General features: G+C 54.1%; 1 protein-coding gene across 1 annotated transcript in view; it reads left to right on the top strand.

The window, feature by feature from the left end:
* The first annotated feature begins 962 nt into the window (after positions 1–962).
* LOC144947472 (thymus-specific serine protease-like) overlaps positions 963–25,362 on the top strand; it is a 38,094-nt gene continuing 13,694 nt past the window's right edge. The window contains exons 1-6 of the mRNA XM_078876701.1: positions 963–1,135; positions 2,149–2,273; positions 4,799–4,861; positions 21,188–21,287; positions 22,940–23,069; positions 23,795–23,918. Coding sequence (XP_078732827.1) covers positions 1,051–1,135; positions 2,149–2,273; positions 4,799–4,861; positions 21,188–21,287; positions 22,940–23,069; positions 23,795–23,918 — 627 coding nt within the window. The 5' untranslated portion in view covers positions 963–1,050. The remainder of the gene's footprint in view (positions 1,136–2,148; positions 2,274–4,798; positions 4,862–21,187; positions 21,288–22,939; positions 23,070–23,794; positions 23,919–25,362) is intronic.

Genomic DNA, 25,362 nt, shown 5'->3' with positions numbered 1-25,362 from the left:
ACTGGGGAGACAAAGGCGGCCATGCGTGGTGTCGTGCCGGCCTTCATAGGTGCTCGCTAACAGCACTTGCCCCGACAGCTCACGTGAGCTACACGGGGAGGGGAGTAGGCTTTGTCTTTGGCCTTAAAAAGGGGAAATACATGATCGGCGACGTTCCGGGCGATGTCCCTTTCTCGGGACACGCAGAGAGACAGAGAGCTGGAGAGCTCAACTGGTTGATGCCCTGACCTCACTGCTGCAATGCAAGAGGGGGATGAGTGAGCGGGTGAGTGAGCAGTTTAATGAGTTGACGAGTGAGTTGGTGAGTAAGTGGGTGAGTGAGTGCGTGGGTGGGTCGGTGAGTGGGTCAGTGTGTGGGTGTGAGTCGAGTAGGTAAGTGAGCAGGTGAGTGAGTGGGTGGTTGAGTAGGTTCGTGTGCTAGTTGGTGGGTCAGTGGGTAACTTGAGATTCACTGGATACACTCTGAGAAGGAGTCACTGGGTACACTTTGAGAAGTTACGCGGCGAAACTCCGTGAATGTTTACTGGACTCATGCCAAGTCCAGCGTGGGGTAAACACGGGATGACAAAGACGGAAAGGAGAGAGAGACTCACCCAGACACAGAGACACACATCGACTCACATATAAACTCAGGTAGAGAGCCTGAGAGACTCACATAGAGACTGACACAGAGACTCACACAGAGACACATCGAGACTCACACAGAGACCCAGTGACTCACATAGACACTCACACAGAGACACATCGAGACTCACACAGAGCCACATCGATATTCACAGAGAATCACACAAAGGTACACAGACTCACATATAGACTCACACAGAGACACATCGAAACTCGCACAGAGACCCAGTGACTCACATAGAGACTCACACAGAGACACAGAGACTCACACAGAGACACGCCCATGGACACGCCTACTCATACATATACACCGATAGACTCACAGACCCACACAGACCCATCCAGGGACATACACAAAGAGAGTCACACATACAGACTCACACAAAGACTGACACAGCGACTCACACGGATCCAGAGAGATCCAGGATGAAGGTTTCTGGCCTCCTCCTCGTCCTCCTCCTCCTCGTCCTCTCCGAGTCAACCCAGAGAGGGGAAGCCTCACTCACCGAGGGTGAGTGAGTGGGTGAGTGGGTGGGTGAGTGAGTGAGTGGGTGAGTGAGTGGGTTAGTGAGTGAGTGGGTACGTGGGTGGGTGAGTGGATTGGTGAGTGGCTAATTAAGTGAGTAGGTGAGTGAGTGGGTGGGTACGTGGGTGGGTGAGTGGATGGGTGAGTGGCTAAGTGAGTGGATGAGTAAGTGAGTGGGTGAGTGAGTGAGTGGGTAAACGTGTGAATGGGTTGGTGAGTGAGTGAGCAGGTGAGTGAGTCGGTCAGTAGGTGAGTGAGTTTGTGAGTCGGTGATTGAGTGGCTGAGTGAGCAAGCCATTGAGTTGGTGAGTAGGTGAGTGAGCAGGTCAGTTGGATAGTGGGTGGGTGAGAGAGTGGGTGAGTGGATTGGTGGCTGAGTAGGTGAGTGAGTGAGTAGGTGAGTGAATACATGAGTGGATGAGTAGGTCAGTGGGAGGGTGAGTGAGTGGGTAAGTGTGTGATTGAGTGAGTGGGTGGGGAGCGGTAGTGTAGCGGTTAGCGCGCTGCCCTACGAACTTGGCTACCCGAGTTCGATTCCCGCTCACGGCCAACATCAGTGACGATTATCTGAACCCATCCTCGGCCTCCCCTATGTCGACTCAGTCTCAAATGAGTACCTGGTGCGGTGTGTAAACATCGCCACTGAGGAAACAAAGGCGGTCTGGCGTGATACTAGCCACCCACCCCCTCGTGTGCCGTGCTGGTCTTCATAGTTGCTCGCTAACACCACTTGCCCCAAGTCTGATTGAGCAGGTGAGTGAGTGAGTGGGTGAGCGACTGACACCTCCAATTATAATTATAACGGTTGGCTACATATGGTGCAAACGAAGTTCAACATACACACATGCTGAGGGTTCGTAGGTGGGTGGGTGAATGATTGGGGTGTGAGTGGGTGTGTGGGTCAGTGGGTATGTGGGTCAGTGAGTGAGTGGGTGGGAAAGGGAGTTGGCAAGTGAGTGTGCAGGTAAGAGAGTAACTCAACCCGAACTTCACCACAGGCACGCATTACGCCCGGGAGCTCAAGCAGAGGCTGCTGTATAATCGCCAGTCCCGCCTGCCTGAGGACCTGAGCCTGAAAAGTCTGACCCCGGAAATGGATTCCGATGGACTGCCCCAGATTCCGGTACGCAGATGCTCGGGGGCCAGAGGTCATCAGGTCATCATGAGGGCATGACCTCACAGCACCGTGATGATCGCAACCACCATCATCATTCATCAATATTGAACTCCCTGAGAGAGAGAGAGAGACCCAGGGCACACTCACTCATCCGCTCACTCATCCGCTCACCCATGCCCTCACTCATCCATCCACTCACTCACCCATACATTCACTCATCCATCCACTCACTCAACCGCTCACCCATCAACCTCACCCATCCACTTACTCACCCACTCACCCATCCACTGACTCACCCATCCACTCACTCACCCGCTCACCCATCCACTGACTTACCCACTCACCCATACACTCACTAACCCATCCACTCACTCACTCACCCATCCACTCACCCACTCACGCATCCACTGACTCACCCGCTACGAACATGGCAGTGACCCGAGTTCGAGTCCCACTCACGGACACCAACACCAGCAGGGGGTGATTATCTGAACCGGTCCCTAGGCCTCCCTTAGGTCGACTTGGCCTCAGATGAGCACCTGGTTTCAGTGGTGTGTAGTAATTATCGCCACTGGAGATACAAAGGCGGACAGGCGTGGTGCTGGCCACCACCTCCTCGTGCGCCGTGCCGGCCTTCGTAGGTTCTGATACTCGGTGCTGTGATGTTATCGACCTCGCCTGGTATACTGGAGGTCGGGAGTTCGATCCCGACCCTGAAATGCGTGCTGCTGCTGTATATTTGGAGTTTGCGTCTGTCTCTCATCATCACCAGGTCGCCTGGTAGGATGCACTGGCGGAGCCAGTGGGGGAGGGGTGGCACGAGCACCCCCCAATTATCCGATTGAAATCCCTAATTTCAATCGAATCATTGGGGTTTATTAGTAATAAATCGGCATTTTGCGACCCCCACTGCCACTGTGTAGCATAGTATTACGTGCCAGGGACTCTATGAGATGATAGGACAAGAGTCTGAGTCCATAATTGACAATAAGTAACGGCAAAGCAGTTATAAGTGACTCACAGAATTGTGCACAGTTGCGTATACAGTACACGACTTCCCTGAAGGCATTCACCTTCAGCGAGCGCGATGCCGATCACACACGGTTCGAATTCGACCCTCGATCGATGGCTGCGCCATCGCCGCACACGCGTCGAATAAAAAGCAAGGGACAAGTCCTTACTTACTAACAACTCCTATCATTTTTCATTGCTGGAGGGGTTTCCCCCCCTACCTGAAAATCCTGGCTCCGCTATTGGTAGGATGAGGATGGTTCAGTTTCATTTGTGTGATCTGTTTACCTTTCTTGTACTTTGCACCACTATCATGTTTTTGTACTGTTGTAACGTTCTTATCTCGTGCACCCTACAGGACATTTGTGACAAAAAGAGCTTCATAGCCAATTTGATTCCTCCTGGTGCAGTATAAATATGTAGTGAGTCCAACTGGGTCGCAGACGTTGTTTTAGGAGCAACACTTTTATTAAACTCTTAGCACAACATACTTCAGGCTATAAACACAACATACTCCAGGGCTATTAACACAACATATCCTCGGGTGGTGACCACCCAACTAACCATGCTACGGCGGAACTAGACACGGTTCCACTTTCCCGGTCCAGACCACAAGCTGGGTCCCGGACCGCGTGGCTGGAGGCTTCTTCAAGTTTGACGTGGATCTCCTGCCTCTCCAGGAGTAAGGGCCCCCTTAATATAGGGCTGGGGCTGGCTCCGCCTCTCGCCCCGCCCACCTTCTCGATCTCTCTCGCCCTTGCCCGAAGGCTCCCGAGAGTTCTTCCCGGGCCACGTGACCACCCATTGGCCCCCTCCACCGGTGGCCCCCCCTCCAGTATCATTCAGTCACATGTCCCCAGGTCAGCCAGAGTATTATGCCCCCAACATAACCCCAGCTGGCTGACACTCTCTCGCTCTCTCAACGGAGCCCGCACCGTACGCTGTGCGTGGTGCTACCGCGCTTAACCAGCGCTCACCGAAGCCCCCACTAGGGCTGGTACTAGTTTTCATTTTCATTTTCAAGTTTCATTTATTAGGTAGAGCCCTATGAGCCATTCGGCTCTTGAATCGGGTGCAACCGCAACAAACAAAAAAACAAAAACGTGAACAAGAAAACATCTTAAATTGAATATATGTGACTGAGTGCAAACAGAAAATCCAAGAAAAGACAGCAAAATGTTGCAGAAAAAGCACCGTTACCCCAACGCTGTGTGCAAAAATCCCAGTGGGATGCAAGTCAAACAACAACAACAACAACCACAAGACAACTTAGATTAAGGCCATCAGTCTAACGCTGTACTACAACAAACATGGCTAAACCAATACACTTTTCGAAATCCGGGGTGTACACACAACAGTAGACATCCCGCCGTGGCCTCGTAGGCCCGGCACCACACAATGACATTCCCAGTCACTACAAATACAAGATTCCGATTCTGATCTGATACTCGCTGACAGCACTTGCCTTAACAGTCTGTGTGGGCTACACGGGGCGCTGGATCTTTGTATTTGTGTTGCAGCCGCAGTTCATGGAGCAGCCTCTCGACCACTTCGACAAAAACAACAACCGCACCATCCAACAGGTACCACATGTAGCACAACCTCCACACGTACTCTTACACGTACCAACACACCTACCACAACCTCCACACGTACCCACCACAAGTACCCACCACACGTACCACCACACTTACGTTCAGACGTACCTCCACACGTACCACACACCCCACAGTACACCCACACGTACCCCCACACGTACCACAACCTCCACACGTACCCACCACAAGTACCCACCACACGTACCACCACACTTACGTTCAGACGTACCTCCACACGTACCACACACCCCACAGTACACCCACACGTACCCCCACACGTACCACAACCTCCACACGTACCCCCAGACGTACCCCCCACATGTACCTCCACATGTACCTTCATGGACATCTCGTCAGCGCAAGATGTTTGCAAGTGAGGGACGTTCGTTAGTTATCTCGGGGGCTGTCTGGGTGTTACTTCACCCTTGCTGCTGATTCTCTGTTCAGTGCCTTGGTTAAGGCGCTGTGGTGAATGAAATGAAGATCAGCGGATGAGATTAAAAACAATTAAATAACAATGAAGTAAATAAATGGGAAAAATTGTTAAAATAAAAAAGATTTTGCGGCGAAGGCAGGAAAACCAAAAAGATAAAAATAAAAACAACCAAGTAAGTGAATACATGCAAAAATAAGTGAAAAGGCCAGTGAAAATAACGATATATAAACAATATAATTGACAATTTGAAACAAGTGTCAATGACAAAAACAATAGAAATCGCGAAACTTTTTTGTATTCAACAATACAAACAAAATGTCAACTAAAATTACGAACGGCAGTTATTTTATTATTTGTGTCTTAACACCAACATACGTTCTTGCTTCAATAATAGCCTTTGTTGCGGACCCGCAAAGCTAAACACCTGGGCCCGGGCTTCGGTTCTTGACGCTCGAACTTCGTCTCCTCTCCAAGTCGTCCTCTCCCCACATGCTCTCCCCCTTTGATATCCCTCGAGCCCAGTGCCGAATGAAGATAGTGCGGCGCCTGTAGCAAATGTTATAAAGGGGCCCTAAAAAAATAATACACATACATATTAAAACACAAATTTTAACTTGCACAGTGAAGTAATTGTATTTTTTCATTTGCTATACAGCCAGATAATACGACAAATCGCTAAACTTAAACACCCAGTCGTTCGTAAAAGTTAAAGGCTGTATAGTACTGTAATAAAAGACTTGACCACGATCTCTGGCTCAGTGTCCTTTATTCGGTCCGTACTGCGTTCCCACACGGCTGTCTCTCTTATTCTCTCAGTGCTGGTTCCGATGTCACTCCAGTCACCATCAGCAGCCCCGCTGCTGTTCTTGTCGCTCTTGCAGCCCCACAGCAGCTCCGCTGCTGTAATCTCACACAGCTCCCTTGGCTGTTCCTGCTGCAGCTCTGACAGCCTCGTGCTGTCTCGCCTCCTCGTCGCTCCTGCGACTCTTGGCAGCCACCCCGCTGCCCCTCACACACAGCCTTACTGCCTATCTCTATCTGCAGCTTTACACCTCCCAGTAGCTCCCTACTGTTCCCGGGGTTGGCTCCCGCTTCGACGGTGCCCCCTCGGCTCGTACGCCCGCGTGGCCCCACACCTTTCCATTCACACCCCGACTGCCTTCTCTTTCCGGTTTACCCGCTTAAGGACCCCAACCTTTCACCCACGTCACCTGGCTCCGCCTCCTCGTGATGTCACATCCGGAAGGTCGCTTTCGCCCGCATTACACCACCCTCCCCCATAGAAAAAACCCAGCCGACCTCGGCTGAACAATACCAAAGCGTAATGCGGTGAACCGACCTTCCCCCTTAAAGGACACTAAACATGCAATATAACAACAAGAACAACAACACAAGTAACATCGACGAACGTACGAAAGCATGCGATAAATACGACGGCAAGAACAAGAACAATAACAACATACAATCAACGAAACGTAAGCGATTTGGAACGAGTGCGGGTCGCCGGCCCGTCCCGGACGGTCGGCGGCCCACTTGTAGAACGGGGACGCGATGGAACACGAGGAATGACAGGGGGTAATTCCCCTGCTGCGATTGGAAGTCCACCGACGTCTCGTGTCCCTGACGAATCAGTCTTGGTCGTATTCCGCGAATGCGCCTGCAGCGGGGTCGGAAGGGTCGCCGGGCTTGAAGGTCCCGCAGCCCTGGCAGGCGCCCTCCGAACAGGCCCACTCCTCCCCCGCGGTGTCACGGTCGGCCTGTCTGGAACAGGTACGACAGGCGCTCTAGCAAGATCAATGGACGCAGGCGGGGAAGAGTCAGAGTCAGCAGCAACAGACCCCGGCAAGGCAACATTGGGAGATGACGCATCACGTAGGGGAGCAACATATGGTTTTAACCGCGACGTATGAACAAACCAACGGCGAGACCCAATCTGAACGCGCGCCGACTGTGGATTGGGAACCTCAATGAGGCGCACAGGACCATGCCAAGGTTTGTGCAATTTAGGAGAGGTCCCCGGCCGCACCTGCGGGCAATGGAGCCAGGCCAGGTCTCCCACCTTCCAGGGGCACTCCCCCTCAGACCGCCGAGCATACCGCTCGTTCCGGGCCTGGGCTTTGGCCGTAGCCACGCGGGCGTTTTCCCGCGCCTCCGTAACCCGGCGAACCGTGTCCTGAATGTATTCAGGGAGTGGTTTACGAGGTCCCTTCACCCCAGTACCCAATTGCACATCCACCGGAGGCACGTTTTCCCGACCATACATAAGGTAAAACGGCAAATACCCTGTAGCCGCATGGGGCGTCATCCTGTACGCCGAAAGCACTCCGGGGATGTGCAGATCCCAATCTGATTGCTGTTCACTCACAGTATGGCAAAGCATGGCAGACAATGTCCTGTTCAGCCGCTCAACCATACCATCCGTCTGCGGATGGTATGGAGATGTCCGTATTTTCTTAGTCCCAAGGCCTGCGCACACTTCAGCCAATAATTTAGAAGAGAAATTTCGGCCCTGGTCCGTGAGGAGTCTCTCAGGCGCCCCCTTGTCCATAATGTACCCAAACAAAAAGGCGTCGGTGATGGCCGCGGCCGACTGATCGGGCAACGGCCAGGCCATCGGCCAACGGGAGAGATACTCAACCCCTACCAGCAAATATTTATTTCCCCTCGCCGATGGTGGGAAGGGTCCCAATATGTCCAGTGCCACCAATTCATTGACTCGAGACACCTGAATCGACTGGAGAGGCGGCACGTAAGGATGTTTAGGCGGCTTACGCCGGGCGCATTCAGGGCACGCGCGCACGTGCCCTACGACATCTGTCGCCATGCCGTGCCAAAAATAATGACGTTGTAACGTCAACAAAGTCTTCTGCACCCCTAAATGCAATAGTGTGTCACAATGGAGAGTTCTAATCAACTCAAATCGCAAGGACGTTGGTACCACCACACGCCAGCTTTCCTGGAACTTTTCTTGCCACATAAGCAGACCATCTCGGAGAGCGGTTCGCGGCCCCACAGCCGAACTCGGACTCCCATTGTCCCTCATAGACCGCTTCCGCATGGACAACAACGACTCGTCCATCATCTGTTCCCGAATCCAGACAGACCGCGGCAGATTCAAAACCCCATCAGTCGGTCCCGGTTCCATCGGAGTATCCGACTTCCCGACGGCCAACGTAAGCGGCTGAGGGGGGTTCAGAATCGGCGAACACCTATGCGTCCCCGACGCACATTTACAAGGGGCGCGCCCTGGTAATCTGGAAAGTGCGTCAGCGTTCGCATGGCGCACTCCCTTCCGATGTTGAATTTGGAAGGAAAATTCCTGCAGCGTGTCCAACCAACGTGCCCACTGTCCCGATGGCTGGTCCATTTTGAGTGCATATTGCAAGGCCGCATGATCCGTACGCACAATAAACGAACGACCGTAAAGGTACGGTCGAAATTGGCGTAGGAAAAAAACAACCGCCAAAAGTTCTCTACGAGTGACACAGTAGCGTGTTTCCGCAGGCGACAAGACTCGGCTACCATACGCCACGACGCGCTCTACGCCCCCTTTAGACTGTGATAATACCGCCCCAATACCTGTGTCACTCGCGTCCGTATCAAGAATGAAAGGGCGATCAAAATCGGGATAATCCAATGTCGGGGCCGTAGCCAATAGATCACGCAGACTCCGAAAGGCCGCCTCTTCCGGCTCTCCCCAAACAAATTTCCGTCCTTTACCCGTAAGGAGATGCAAGGGCCTCGCAATCGTCGCAAACCCCGGCACAAATCTTCGGTAATACGAGGCAAATCCCAAAAACCGCCGAACATCCCCCACGGAGGCCGGAGTCGGCCAATCCCGGACGCACGCCGTCTTTTCCGGATCCGTGGACACCCCCTCTGCACTCACAATGTGCCCCAAATAACGGACGGACCGTTGCAGTAGGTGGAATTTCTTTGGTTTGAATTTCAAATTGGCAGAGCGCATCCTCGTGAACACTGTCTCCAGCCGCGTTAAATGTTCCTCGAATGTGCGGCTGAACACAATAATATCGTCCAAATATATAAGACACGTCTCCCACTGCAACCCCGTCAAAACGAGCTCCATCAACCTTTGAAACGTAGCAGGGGCCGCATTCAATCCCATCGGGAGGCAGTTGAATTGAAATAACCCCTGCGGCGTACGGAATGCGGTTTTCTCCCGTGAGGACTCGTCAAGGGGAAGCTGCCAAAATCCCGAAGAGAGGTCCAGTGTGGAAAAGAACTTAGCCCCCGACAATGCGTCAAGGGAGTCGTCCATACGCGGCAGGGGGTACGCATCTGCCACCGATATCTTATTCAATTTCCGGAAATCAACACAAAATCGCAAGTTGCCATCCTTTTTCTTAACCAAGACCACAGGAGCGCCCCATGGGCTGTTAGATGGCGATATAATGTCCGCAGCCAACATGTCTTCCACCGCCCCCCGAACGTGTTCTCGCTCCGCTGGACTCATCCGATGCGAATTTAACCGAATAGGGGCAGCGTCGCCCGTCTCAATGTGATGGGAAAGCAACGATGTGCGTCCCAAATCCAAATCGTCGGAGCTGAACACATCCGAATACGTCAGCAACAATTTACGCAGCGCATCACGTTGCCCCACGGACAGGGAAGAATTTTCGTCACATAAGGTAGCGATCCAACGATTATCCGAACCCCTTGGCTCGGAAACACCAGCGACCACTCCCCGGCGATGCGGACAATCGTGCGTCGCAAACGCCGTAGTGGCATGTGCCACAACCGTACCGGCCGGAACACGGATGTTTTCCACCCCCGCATTAAGCACCTGTAAAACCGGTAATTGATCCGGCCGGACGATGGTCTGTGCCCCAACTAACGCCAATCCTGTTGTTATCGTGGCGGATGGCGACAACAAGACCCCTACTGCTCCTAGCCGATTGGGCAGGGGCTTCTGATACCGCAAGGGTATAAGCATCTGTGAACCAGGTGGGATGTCCACAGATGCGACGGACAGCGCCTGCACCTGTACGGCCGAAGCAGGTCGCCCCCAGGGCGACGGCAGAAACGAGATTCGACGGCCCCCCGGCAATTCAATACAATTCTCATTGATTTTAATCAAAATGGGCATCTTAGCCAAAAAATCCGTGCCTAGTAAGCAAGGAACCGCCAAAGATCTCGATATTAACACAACGCCCGAAGCCGACACATCCCCTATAGATATCTTAGCATCCACCTGGCCCACGATACCCATACTACCCCCGTTCGCAGCGACGCAAGACCCATAAACCGGACGCACAGCCCCCGGCGGAATGCCCAACAGATGGAAAATGACATCCGATATAATAGTCGCAGACGCTCCCGAGTCGACCAAAATGCGCACGTCCACACCTTGTATAGACCCCGGTACAGTGGACGAACCCGTAGCGGCCGCGACAACTCTCCGTGCCAATTTGCGCCACTGCGTAACTGAATGACAAGGCCCCGTTGATGGCCTTTCTTTAACAACAACAATAGGATCGCGCAACAAAGGTGGTGGGTGAGGTGTAAAGCCTTGCCGAGTGTCTGGTGCGTGCCGACATGCCTGTTTCGGAGGTTCCTTGGTCGGCTTGTCCGGTGTTGTGGGCTCCTGCTGCGGCGGACCCGGGAAGCGGGCCCAGCAATCCTTGGCGTAATGGCCCCTACGGCCGCAGCGGAAGCAATCGGCCTCATTGCGCCGAAGCGCAGGTCTTGCATCCCGGCGGCCCCGTTCCGATGGAGTAGCGCGCGGCCCCGGCCTTCCGCGTCCCGACCATGGAGAGGAGGCGGCCGTCAGCTCCCGAGGACCCCGCTCATCCGGCACATAGATCGCCCTTGTGGGGTCCCACCCCATCGCGCCTCCTTCCTTGACGGGCCCACCCGTCCATGCCGCCACTTGCTTCCAGCGACGGAGATTAAACTGCGCATCCAGACACTTTGCTGCCGCCCGGGACGTGAGCTTCTCATGCCCACACACAGGCATGGGGATCCCCAGATCCCGAGACAGCTCCAGCATTTTTCCCAATATGAGAGGCTCGAGCAGATCCTGTGGCGTTTCAGGATATGCTGCCATGGCCAGCTCCAACACCGCACCCCTGAACGCCACGGGCGATTCTTCGGGTGCTCGTTGTCGTTGAGCGAATCGCCGATGCGCGTCGTCAGGTGGCTCATAGGCGTCGGCCATTTCCTCAAAAACTCCACATAAAGTCTTCTTCTTATCGGCCGTTATGGAACGGAAAAATCGAACAGATTCGTCGTCCAGTAGAGTCGGCAACACTTCCAAAGCCTCCGCATCGGTCCATCTTGCTGAACGAACCGCCGCCAAAAATCGGCAGGCGAAAGCGCTCCAATCGCCCCCGATAGAGAATTCCTTAACTGTAGTAAGGTGGCGACTCCGACTCCTCTTTACGCCGTCTTCCAATGATGGTTGTTCTGGAGGCAAATTCAAAATGGCGTCGGCCCGCGGCGTGGCCAAGATGGCGGTTTGGCGCCGCGGAGCGCGCAAGATGGCGTCTTCTTGCCGCGTGGCCAATGGCGGCGGCAGGGCAGGCAACGTGGCGGCCCGTGGAGCACCTTCTCGTTCCGTCGTCATCCTTGGCGTAACGAGGTGACATAGATGCGCCAGGACGTCCTTGAGTGTCTCCAGTTGTTCTGCCACCTGTTGCCATCTTTGATCAGCGTCCGATGTTGTTGACGGACCCGCCATCGCGCCGACATCTTCCACGCCCGTCCCCGTGCTCGCCTCAGCAGGGCTCTCCTCCACCACCCCAGCAGAATCCGTGGTCGGAGGGAATTCGTCGTCGTCGGACGAAGAAGCCGATGCTGGCGCCGGGGGAATTTTCTTCCTTACTTGCTTAGACATGCCGTTTCACTTCTGACCCCAGTGTAATAAAAGACTTGACCACGATCTCTGGCTCAGTGTCCTTTATTCGGTCCGTACTGCGTTCCCACACGGCTGTCTCTCTTATTCTCTCAGTGCTGGTTCCGATGTCACTCCAGTCACCATCAGCAGCCCCGCTGCTGTTCTTGTCGCTCTTGCAGCCCCACAGCAGCTCCGCTGCTGTAATCTCACACAGCTCCCTTGGCTGTTCCTGCTGCAGCTCTGACAGCCTCGTGCTGTCTCGCCTCCTCGTCGCTCCTGCGACTCTTGGCAGCCACCCCGCTGCCCCTCACACACAGCCTTACTGCCTATCTCTATCTGCAGCTTTACACCTCCCAGTAGCTCCCTACTGTTCCCGGGGTTGGCTCCCGCTTCGACGGTGCCCCCTCGGCTCGTACGCCCGCGTGGCCCCACACCTTTCCATTCACACCCCGACTGCCTTCTCTTTCCGGTTTACCCGCTTAAGGACCCCAACCTTTCACCCACGTCACCTGGCTCCGCCTCCTCGTGACGTCACATCCGGAAGGTCGCTTTCGCCCGCATTACACCACTATAGTAATAGAGCAAGTGCAGAATCACTGAAACGGAATTAATAGCTTGAAAGCATTTAGCGTGGGGCCCTTGAAAGTGCGGGGCCCGTAGCATTTGTAGCTACTTTTGCTACTCAGATCATCCGGCACTGCTTGAGCCCCCTTTCTGGAAGGTTCCGCTCACCCCCATTTCACTCAGCCAATTCCCGTCCTCCTTCTCCAACGGTCGGCAACCGTTAACCCCCAGCAGTCCACCCTCGTTTTCCCGCCTTTTACATTTGAATTTCTCGACCAATCAGTTAAATTCTCTGGCCCTAACCGATTCCTCTTTGAGGCCTCTCTGCAATAATCAGAGGCCATTAACGCACTTCTTGACTGTCCGTTTGCACGCGTACCGTGTCAGGGAAGTGGTCTGTTGTTTTCTTCAGTCTTTACATTTGTACCAGGTGTTAGGTGCCACTGAGATGTTTTAAGCTCTTTTTGAGAAGCGACCTGGCCATCACAAAGGATACGCTCACCCAAGTGGCTGATATCATCATCGTGTGGACATTTATAGCAGCATCCAAATATTCTGAACGCACAGATATCCATAGAGACCCATAAAGCCACAGAGACCCATATAGACACGTAAAGAACCACAGAGAAACATAGACACCCATATAGATACATATAGACCCATTGAGACCCATATTGATACGTAGACCCAGACTAATATTCAACTATTTTTATTTTACAAGGTAAGGCCCACTGAGCTGTATAGATATTTTTTTTCAGAAGCAACCTGGCCACCGCTAATGACAGCCGCTCAACGAAGTAGCTTATTGCGTGGAAATGTATACCAGCAGCCAAATACTCTAAATGCGTGGTGATGTCGATTCTAAATGTGGAGGGAAAAACCAGAAGTCCGAAGTAAAATCGACATGACCACGGGAAGCGAGAGAGACAGAGACACAGACTCTAAATGTACAACAGGTGGTCAGGTTTGGGAACAAACACACTACCTCATGTATACCAGGTGAGGTAGTTAACATCTCTGAGCCACCACGGCGCCTGTGGAGGCAACGCCGAGCTTGCCTAATGCCAAGCCGACTAAGAGGCACCAATCCAGGCCGCAGCGGCAGGCTGCAGCCCAGGAAGGCCTCGACCTGGCGCTTAGCCAACAACATTGCTGCACCCTACCTGGGAGTCCACACAGACTTACACACACACAGTGTATGTGTAGTGTATGCATGTATGTTGAACTATTTTCGCACCGTACATAGCCAACCTAGCTAATTGTTGTCGTGTATAGAGTATTGTACAATAGTGTAGTATATTGTAGTGTATAATAGTGTAGTAACGCTTATGACTCGTTGACACCGGAGTTGGAGGCACACTTGTTTATTTGAATACCAACTTTGTGACATACACAATTGAGGGGGTATCGGCCCCCTCACCCGTCTATCTGAGGACACACCTCTAGGCTAACCTTAGCCTGCCTCTGAGTCCTCCACTAATGGGCTAGGGGAGGCTATCTTGGCCCGACACTGGTCAGTCGGGCCCGGTACCCAGAGTCCAGACCAGCACTGGCTCTGGCTCTGGTACCACGCCACTGGCTCGAGCCTGCGCGGTCCTGATAAGGACGGCGTACCAGGGGGAGTCCAGGGCTCTATCTCAGACGTCTTCCGCCTCCTCTTCTTTAGCTAAACATCACTCCCGAGCCCCCCGATACATTCCCCTTTTATACACCCCCCTCCCTGAGGGGTGGGGCCCCGGGGGATCGTAACGTCCGAAGCGCGGACGTCGTAGAGGGCACCTGCCCGTGCACTGACGTAGCCCCGCCCACTGTGCTTGTTTACCATAGGCTGCCATGCATAACGGGCTCTCTGTAACAGCCCTACATCACTCCCCCCCACATAGCATGCAGCCGTCCCGGCTGCCAACATACAAAATTTGACAATAAAGGTGCCTTCACCCCCTGACGTGTGCCTCACTATTTTTGAACCATAACAGGAACCAGAACAAGACACAACAACAAGATGAGAAACAACCCGTCGCACCCCCCCGAATAAATACGAATTCCGTAAAAAAACAGCTTATATACAACCAGCAGGGAACCCACCCCGCACACACAACAAACGGTGAACCCAACATATGTACATCCGAGGAGCGGGAAACACACCATCCACACAACAGCCAATAAACACAACAGCTATGTACACATTTTCCGGCCTCACAACAGTTTGCGCATTTTAGCGCGCGTCCTTGCAGCGGGCCCCTCACACGGGGTAACCCCGCGTGGCGGACCATCAGGTGGCGACTGTCCGTCTTGAGGTGAGCATTCCTCTGACTCCGCGTGACCCTCGGTATCCGCAGGAGGGGTGATCGGGCGTGAGCCCATCACTCCTGATGCTCCTGAAGGTGGCACAGCCGGCAAGGCATTAGGTGAGAGCGACGGAGACGGACCCAGCAAGTCGGCCGACCCCCCCCATGTTTGGCCACGCGCGTGTGAAGTGGGGTTGTGTACCGCAGCGAAGGGTTTTAATCTGGAGGGGTGCACGAACCATCGCCGCTTCCCCCACTTGATGCGCACGCACTGCGGACGTAACACCTCCACCACTTCCACAGGGCCCCGCCACGGCCGCACAAGTTTAGAGGAGGTTGCCAGTGGCACCTGGGGGCAGTGCAACCATGCCTTGTCCCCCGGCTTCCACTGCAGCATGTGCGCTCGACTCAATCTGAGGCGCTCATTTGCCTTCTGACGGAGGTCAGAGTTTTGCATTGCAGCATCCCGTGCCTCGGTCAATTTGTCCAGATTAAATTTAACGTGGTCAGCCAGATTAGTTTTTCCCTGCGGCACGGGGATCCGCAACTGGGCACGAACAGGCGGGTCTGGTTCTCGGCCGTACATGAGGTAAAAGGGAGAAAACCCCGTAGCCGCATGGGGTGCCATCCGGTACGCCGCCAAGACCCCCTGAATTTGTAGGTCCCAATCCGTTTGCGAGTCCGAAACTTGTTGTGATAACATGGACGAGATGGTGCGATGCAAACGTTCGACCATCCCGTCAGTTTGTGGGTGATATGGGGAGGTCCGAATTTTCTTTGTGCCCAGGAGATCGCAGACTTGTCTGAGTAGTTTACCGGAAAAATTTCTGCCCTGGTCGGTCAGCAGCCTCTCCGGAGCACCTTTGTCCAGGACATAACCCTGAACAAAGGCCTCCACGATGGCTGCTGCCGACTCGTTGGCCAAAGGCCAGGCCATAGGCCAGCGTGTAAAATACTCGACACCCGTCAACAAATATCTATTCCCTCTGGGGGTGGCGGGGAATGGTCCCAAAATGTCCAGAGCGACCAGCTCGTTTATCCTGGACACTTTGATCGATTGCAAGGGCGGGTTAGACTCCCGTGCCGGCGGTTTGCGTTGTGCACATTGAGGGCACGATCCCAACAAATCCCCCACATCCCTCGTCATGCCAGGCCAGTAAAAATCAAGTTGCAGCAAGGCGAGAGTCTTTTGGGTCCCCAGGTGTAGGAGGCGCTCATGAGCGGCCCATACCACCCTACCCCGCAACCCAGTAGGGACAACCAGCCGATGTCGACGTGACTTCCCGTCCCAATGCATTAGCAGACCTTGGCACATTTCCCATGCGTCGGAACCACCTCTTTTTCCCCCCGCCGCACCGCCAACGCGACGTCGCCACCCGAGGAGGGAGACATCCTCCATCTGGAGGCGCCCCCATTCAATGACGGGCAACCCCAACAGGGAATCTTTGCCCTGTTGTTCGATCGAATTAGGAACCATTGCATCGTCGTCGTTGGCGGCCGCCAAGACAGGTACCGATGTGTCCCCTGGAGGCCTGCAACGTCCAGACCCCAGGAGGCATGCACACTCGGAGGTGGTTGGCAAGCGTGACAGAGCGTCCGCGTTGGTGTGGCGAACGCCCTTACGGTATGTGGTTTGGAAATCGTAATCCTGGAGGACCTCCAACCATCGGGACAATTGTCCCGATGGCTGTTGAACCCTCAGGGCGTACTGCAGTGCCGCATGATCTGTGCGGACGGTGAAATGCCGACCGTACAGATATGGGCGATACTGTTGGACGAAATGGACAATTGTCAACAGTTCCCTACGGGTGACACAATACCGTTGCTCCGCTGGAGACAACACCCGACTGCCGTACGCAACCACACGTTCCACGCCGTCAACCACCTGGGAGAGCACGCCCCCAATACCCGTGTTGCTCGCATCGGTGTCGAGCAAGAACGGTTTTGAAAAATCAGGGTAAATCAGGGGAGGAGCGTTTACCAAAGCGTCCCGAAGGGAGCAAAAAGCAGCTTCCTCCTCCTGACCCCAGCAGAACCGAACCCCTTTAGATGTCAAAGCATGTAGGGGTTTGGCGATAGTCGCAAAATTAGCGACGAAGCGTCTATAATACGATGCAAACCCAATAAAACTCCTAACCTCTCCCACTGAGGTGGGAGTCGGCCAGGAGCTTACACACTGCGTTTTGGCGGGATCGGTAGAAATACCTGAGCGCCCCACGATGTGCCCCAAATAACGCACCGACTCGCGTAACAAATGGCATTTTTGGGGCTTAAATTTCAAATTAGCAGCCCGCATCTTTAGGAAAACCGCCCGCAACCTCTGAAGATGTTCATCAAAAGTTTTGCCAAAGACAATGACGTCATCCAAATAAATCAGGCACGACTCCCATTGCAAACCAGCCAAAACCAATTCCATCAACCGCTGGAAAGTTGCCGGCGCTGAGTGTAAGCCCATCGGCAACCGGTTGAATTGAAACAGGCCATGCGGAGTACGGAAAGCAGTTTTAGGCTTTGAATCATCGTCCAGAGGAAGCTGCCAGAATCCCGAAAGTAAGTCCAATGTGGAGAAGAATCGCGCTCCCGCCAAGGCGTCAAGCGATTCGTCCATCCGTGGGAGCGGGTATGCGTCGGCAACCGTAATTTTATTAAGGCGCCGAAAGTCAACGCAAAACCGCAACGAACCGTCCTGCTTCTTAACCAGGACGATCGGCGCTCCCCAAGGGCTGTTGGAGGGAGAAATGATGTCGGCGGCTAGCATGTCATCAACAGCCGATTTGACATGGTCCTTTTCGGCGGGACTCAACCGAAAAGGATTCTGGCGTATTGGCGCGCTGTCACCCGTATCAATGTGGTGACGCAGCAGATGAGTGCAGCCCAAATCGTATTTATCCCGACTGAAAACGTCGGAAAATTCCCGCAGTAGTGTCTTAAGACGTTGGCGCTCTAAATTTGAGAGGTCCGTCGATCCCGCGCAAAGCGCCTCGAGCCACCCTTCATCGCTGTCCGAATGTGGCCGCGGTGCAGGGACAGCGCCGACATGACTCGCGACGGGTTCCTCACAGGGCACCGGCGTTGCGTGAGCAAGCACGGTCCCCTGTGGGACCACCACCGTCTGCGAGCCCACATTGAGGACCGCGAAGAAGGGTTCTCCTTCCCCTCTCACTATGGTCTGGGCCGGGAGTAAATTAGGTCCACTGACCCCGGCCCTAGACGGTCCCAACAGAACCCCTTGAGCCCCAATGCCCTTAGCGAAGGGCCGCCGAAGTTTCAAGGGGATCAACATTTGCGCCCCCGGAGGAACGCGCACCGTTCTATCTACGAACGCCGGCACCGTCGCGCACGCCGTCTGGCTCGTAGCGGGGGATGGCAGAAACGCCATGCGTCGGCCCGATGGGAGCTCAATGCATCCCTGGTCGATTAATATCCTAATCGGCATTTTGGCCAGGAAGTCCGTCCCCAGCAGGCACGGAACCGCCAGCGAGGAGGAAACAAAAATCGGCCCAGATAATTTAATATCCCCGACACAAATCTGGGCTCGAATTTGTCCGATGATGCCAAGTGAACCCCCGTTAGCAGCAAAGAATGGTACATTAACAGGCATCAAAGGACGGCTCTGGGCAGGGAGAATGTTATAAATCAACTCCGAAATAATGGTCGCCGATGCCTCTGTATCGACCAGGATGCGCACCTCGACCCCATCGATGTGACCTACAACGGCCGACGACCCCGACGACGCGGCTACAACCCGATGGGCCAACACGGACCACTGGCTGGGTTCAATGTGAGTACCCAGAGCGGTGCGTGATGGTGCCATGGTACGCGATATTGGCCCCCCCTTCGCTGCGGTGTTCGAGTGTGTGACGGGCGTGTGCGTGGGCCAACCATGAGGGGTGCCGCGACTCGCCGGATTATGATGGTGGAGCTTGTGACGAGGGCCGGCGTCCCGTTGAGGTGTCGTCCCGCGCTGCCGAGGAGAGCGGCACCCCGAGGCGACGTGGCCCCGGATGCCGCAGTTATAACAGCGTGGAAGCGCTGGTGGCGACGATGGATGTTGTAGACGGCTTGAACCGGCCCGGTCCTCCCGCGCTCCCCCTCCGTGCTGCCGTCGATGGTTGATGGCGCAAACTTCTTCCGCCGGGAGGGTGGCCGCAGCGACGGCGCGCCCGCTCGCCGCCTTGCTGGCCTTCCGTCGTTGAGAGGACAGGTTTGCGTGGAGGAGACGGGCCGCTTGGAGGGAGCACATTTCTGCATCGTCCTGTGCGACAATGACGATGTCTAAGTCGTCCGCCAGCAAAAGTATCTTTTCTGTCACCATGGCGTCGATCCCCTCGTCGTCCATTCGTGGAAAGGCTTCCTTTGCCAGCGCCAGGAGGCTTGTACGGTACGCCAGGGGCGACTCCTTCGTCCCCCGCTGGCGATCGTAAAAGAGTTGACGACAGTCCGATGGTGGCCCATACACAGCGGACAGCACTTGCATCGCCTTCCGCAGCGTGGAACGCCTCTCCTTCGTTGCCGATGTTAGTGTGGCGAGGGCGTCGCTGTCGAGGAGTGCTGGCAGAGCTCGGAGAGCCTGTGCCATCTCCTGGTGAGCGAGGAAGCGCCGCTGGAAGCCGCCCCAGTCGCCCTCCTCGCCCACAAATTCTTTGAGCGGCGGCAGTCGCTGATGTAAGGCAGCGGCTGCAGAGGACGATCGCGCTCCCTCGTCTCCCTCACTCGACTCAGCGTCGGCCCGAAGCAGCGATGGCATCGCCGGTCGCACCCGTGGTGACGCGGCAGGTACTGTACTCCCGCCGTTGGACGCGATGCTTAGAGCGGCCATGCCCTCAACAGCAGCTGCGGCGATGGCGGGAGTTTCAAAATGTTGCTCCGTTGAAATGGCGGGAAGGCGCTGTGGTCGTTGGCTGCTGTCGCCTCGTGGCGGTCCCGCAGCCCCCAGCCGTGTGATGTTATCGAGCATGGCGGCTGCGGCGTACAGCAGCTCGGCCAGCTTCGCATGCGCCTGCCTCAGCCCCTCCGTCGACGGCTCCCCTTCCTCCAGCTGCTGTGGCGTGGATGCACCCAGCCCCGGCTGCTCGATGGCATCTTCAGCCGTCTCGGGCTCTCCAACTGCAGCGGTGTCCTCCGCCCCTGGTACTCCGACTCGAGTCGTCCGGCGTGTATCCATGTTCGTACTTTGTTTCACTTCTGACGCCAGATGTAGTAACGCTTATGACTCGTTGACACCGGAGTTGGAGGCACACTTGTTTATTTGAATACCAACTTTGTGACATACACAATTGAGGGGGTATCGGCCCCCTCACCCGTCTATCTGAGGACACACCTCTAGGCTAACCTTAGCCTGCCTCTGAGTCCTCCACTAATGGGCTAGGGGAGGCTATCTTGGCCCGACACTGGTCAGTCGGGCCCGGTACCCAGAGTCCAGACCAGCACTGGCTCTGGCTCTGGTACCACGCCACTGGCTCGAGCCTGCGCGGTCCTGATAAGGACGGCGTACCAGGGGGAGTCCAGGGCTCTATCTCAGACGTTTTCCGCCTCCTCTTCTTTAGCTAAACATCACTCCCGAGCCCCCCGATACATTCCCCTTTTATACACCCCCCTCCCTGAGGGGTGGGGCCCCGGGGGATCGTAACGTCCGAAGCGCGGACGTCGTAGAGGGCACCTGCCCGTGCACTGACGTAGCCCCGCCCACTGTGCTTGTTTACCATAGGCTGCCATGCATAACGGGCTCTCTGTAACAGCCCTACAATAGTGTAGTGTATAGTAGTGTAGTGTATAGTGGAGTGTATAGGAGTGTAGCGTTTAGTGTAGTGCATAGTAGTGTCGTGTATAGTGTAGTCTATAGTAGTGTAGTGCAGTGTATTGTGTATAGTAGTGTAGTGTATAGTAGTGTGGTGTATAGTACAGTGTATAGTAGTATATAGTGCAGTGTATAATAGTGTAGTGTATAGTGTACATCAATATTTACGTGATCTAACCCAACAAAAAACTCTGTTATGGACGCATACATTGTTTTCTCAGAACCGTATTGGGTCAGACAAAGGAGGGGGGGTAACTACTCAGTAAAAACTCAATTCAACAACGAGGAGGTCTACACAGTAAGCCAACAAAAGGTTGAGAACCCGCTGTCGTACCCCCCCCCCCCCATCTCTTCGTGTGTGTGTGTGTAGAGGTTCTGGGTCGATAACCGCTACTGGGAAGGTCCGGGTAGTCCCGTCTTCCTCTTCATCGGCGGAGAGAATCCACTCAGCAAATACAACGTCCTCCTCGGTACCAGTCTATATATACACACACACATGTAGTGTTGTAATTATTGACGAATAAACTTCTTTATGAGGCACACTATATTTATTGTATTTTCTTCGACACGATCCCTAACACACAAGGAGTATGACGATCCCCTTACCCGATACCTGGGTAGGTATGGCCTCCGGACTGGGTGGGACCTAACACTGGTGACCCGTTAGCCTAATGTCCTCCGGCTGGGACTTAGGAGAGGCTGACTGACCCGACCACTTGGTCCGTGGGTCTGGACCACTGGCCTCACTGAGCTCCAGCCCTTAGAAGGGCTGTAGAGCTTGGATCCAGGGTCATATCTATCAGGGACCAATTCTCCCCCTGACCACTGGCCTCACTGAGGTCCAGCCCTTAGAAGGACTGTAGAGCGTGGAGTCCAGGGTCCTGTCTGCAGCCCGGGCTTCAGTCTTCGTGTGGAGATAACTGAGCCAGTGCTCTCAGCAGAGGTCGCAAACGGGTTTTGATTCCTTACCCGTACCCAGCCGCACCAGGGTCGCAAATGGGTACCCGTTCCCGGCCGGGTACGGGTACTCGTTCCCTACCCGTACCTTACCCGAAATGAGTGACAAACGGTTACTCACCAGTGACTCACGGCCTACCCGTACCCGGCCGCACCAGGGTCGCAAACGGTACCCGTACCCGTACCCAGCCGGGTACGGGTAGCCGGGTATCGGGGAGGGTACGGGTATCGGGTACCCGGTTGCGACCTCTGGTTTGACCCATGGCATTTCCCCCTTGAGGTAACGCTGCTGCACCCTGTTGACACCCAGTGGTACTGCAGGGCTATTGAATTGTGAGTGGCAATCACCTCTACACATACACAACTCTTCAACAAAGACAAATATCCCCACGTGTTGCCTGCAACAGAATGTTGCGGCCAAGTGCTGTTACTAGCAAATAGCAGCAGCGCCTATTAAGGCCGGCACTGTGGCACACGAGGGGGTGGGTGGCCAGCGCCACGCCCGGCCGCCTTTGTCTCCCCAGTGGCGATGTTTACTACACACCGCTAACTATTTTTATTACACGCTTTTATTTAACTCACTCTGTTGTTGTTGTATCCTCAAATCTTGTAACTAAATTTTACCCACTTGCCAATGTGGTATCGACTGCAAACTTGGTATACTTATGTCACACTCATGAAAATACTATATTCTATCAAAAAAATAATAAGAAAATTTGAAACATTCTTTTTATATGTTATGTTTCGGCTTGGGTCTAATTGTCCACGCTCAACTGACGTTGGCTGTAAATCAACACGGTCCCTTACGTTATGGCAAGCTTCGGGGCCACTTCCTGGAGTCGTGGAGTTCTGCCATTACGAGTACGGTACATTTCATTCAAGCGTATTTAAAAAAAGTATTTTAAATATTACTTATTTCTATTTGTGCCAGGTGTAAGGCCCCACTGAGCTGTGTAGCTTCCTTCTCAGAAGCGACCTGGTCGGTCACAAATGATAGCAGCTCAACGCAGTGGCTGACATCATCATCATCACCTGGGAATTTCTAGCAGCAAAAATAATTTAGATGCATGTCTCTCTCTCTCTCTGTCTCCCCATGTCCCTATTCACCGAATCTCTTATTCTCCCCGTGTCTCTCTCTCTCTCCTCTTCTCCCCGTTTCTCCCAGGCTCCCACGTGGAGTTGGCCGAGCGTATGGGAGCGATGGTGGTGGCAGCCGAACACCGCTTCTATGGACAGAGCACTCTCCCCGAGGGAGCCGCGGACTCGGTGCTGCCCTTCCTCAGAGTGCGCCAGGCGTGAGTAAACGTGCGGGTGGAGAGGGGGGGTGGGGGAGACAAAGGCGGCCGGGCTGGGGTGGGGGGGTTTGGCGGAGGCGGGAGATGGATCGAGTGGAGAATGAGGAGGAAGAATATTGGGTGGGAAAATTGGAGGTTGGGAAGACAGAGAGATAAGGAGAGACACGGTGTTAGATACACTATGGGGAGAGAAACAAGGGGGGAGAGACACCTTGGGGAGAGAGACACCATGGGGAGAGACACGGGGAGAGAGACACGGGGGGAAAGACACGGGGAGAGAGACACCACGAGGAGAGAGACACGGGGAAAGAGACACGGGGCAGAGACATGGGGAGAGAGACAGGGAGAGAGACACAGGGAGAGAGACACCATGGGGAGAGACACACGAGGAGAGAGACACAGGGGGAGACATGGACTTTTACAATCCTTGATTTAAAATGGATACAAATTCATCAATACATTAACGTGAAAAATTACAAAAACAGAGACCAACAGTAAGGGCTCAAATGCCCCTGATGACGAGTGACCTTTTGTGACGTCACAGAAGAAAAATGGAGGCAGGGGACCAACAGCAACTCGTAGGTTATGAGGAGAGAGGCCCTGCGGTGGCCTCCATGGGTTCATGGTTCCAGCCCAGGTGTCTCCCTCCCTCTCTCCCCCCGTGTCTACATCTCTCCCGTATTCCCCCCCCCCTCCCATGCCCCCCCATTCCCCCCCCGCCCCAGACTGGCTGACCTGGTGGGGCTGATCCGCGCTCTGTCACGCGATCTCGATCTGCCCGAGGAAACTCGTTGGGTCGCCTTCGGAGGCTCCTACTCCGGGGCGCTGGCTGCCTGGCTCCGTGAGAAGGTGGGGGTGGGGGGGAGGAGGGGTTGGGGGAGAAGGGGTTGGGGGAGGAGGGGTGGGGGGGTTGAGGGGGAGGAGTTTCCACAACAACAACAAACAGCCGTGACATCACCACCAAGTGGCTGTTACATCACAACAGCAACAATAAGCAGTTCTAAAGAAATTTGCTTTAAATATATTAGAGTGGTGTCGTGTATAGCGTCGTTTATAGTAGTGCAGTGTGTAGTAGTGCAGTGTATATTAGTGTCGTGTATAGTAGTGTATAGTGGAGTGTGTAGTAGTGTATTGTATATTAGTGTTGTGTATAGTAGTGTATAGTGTAGTGTTTAGTAGTGTATAGTGTCCTGTGTAGCATAGTGTATCGTGTAGTATGTAGTGTATAGTGTAATGGATATTATAGTGTATAGTGCAGTCTATATAACCTTCTCCCAGCATTCCATCACCTGCACCTTCGATCAGGGTCCAGGATACCTTATCGGAGAACGTGGAGTATTAATTTCCCTCATCTTGGCAGCTACCCGTCACACACAGAGTAGACATCGACGAGAGAGATTCACTGTCGTGTTGCAAATGCCAGCGCAGCCTTCGGTCTTTAATCACCATGACGACATCGGAGCGACCGCCAAATGAGTGGTCTGCATCGCTGCCGCGATCCCCCATGCTCTCTGCACGGCACGGAGAGACGGGGGCAGCATATGGAAGACACTTATATCGGCACTTGAGAACTTCCATCAGCGCTGCTTATGTAATAATCCCTGTCATGGCCTCGCAGGACAAGCAAACAATCATTGGTGGTCTTGAACAGGCCGGATCCTCGAGTATTGAGGCTGCTGTCATTCGACGGCAGCTCTGCCGGGTTGGGAACATTGTCAGGATGCCCAGCTCGAGACTTTCCAAGGCAAACATTTCTCCACGACGGAGAGATGTGCCTCACCTGGTATACAGGAGGTCATGGGTTCGATCTGACCCTGACGCCGCCTGCTGTAAGTTTGGAGTTTGCGTGTCTCTCTCCCCGTGGTCGTGTTGAATTTTCTCCGGGTCCTCTTGTTTTTCCCTCTGCGTTCAAAATCAACGTAACACGCCTGCTGATATGAAGTTCCACGTGATGATGATAAGCCACTTCGTTGAGCTGTCACTTGTGGCCGGGTCACTTCTGAAAAATAACTATACGGCTCAGTGGGGGCCTAACCTGGTAAATAAAAACAATTGTTAGTGAGTAAGTGAGTTGGAGGTTTGCAGGGGAGGCGTCTTTGCGGCCGGATTTCTATCGATAATGATGATGAAGAAGAGTGACAGGAGGGCCTTGAGGAAGACCGCACTAATTTGCCCTTCTCGTTCAGCTCTTTTACTCCAAAACCAAGATCGGGACATGCTCCAGAGGGGGCAATGATTATTTTTTTAACCGGGACATCCACAACTGGAGCAACCTCACCAAGTGCAACATCGA

This window comes from Lampetra fluviatilis, chromosome 45 (genome assembly GCF_964198595.1).
Source record: "Lampetra fluviatilis chromosome 45, kcLamFluv1.1, whole genome shotgun sequence".
Classification (NCBI taxonomy): domain Eukaryota; kingdom Metazoa; phylum Chordata; class Hyperoartia; order Petromyzontiformes; family Petromyzontidae; genus Lampetra; species Lampetra fluviatilis.
This window is presented reverse-complemented; position numbering and strand designations above follow the sequence as displayed.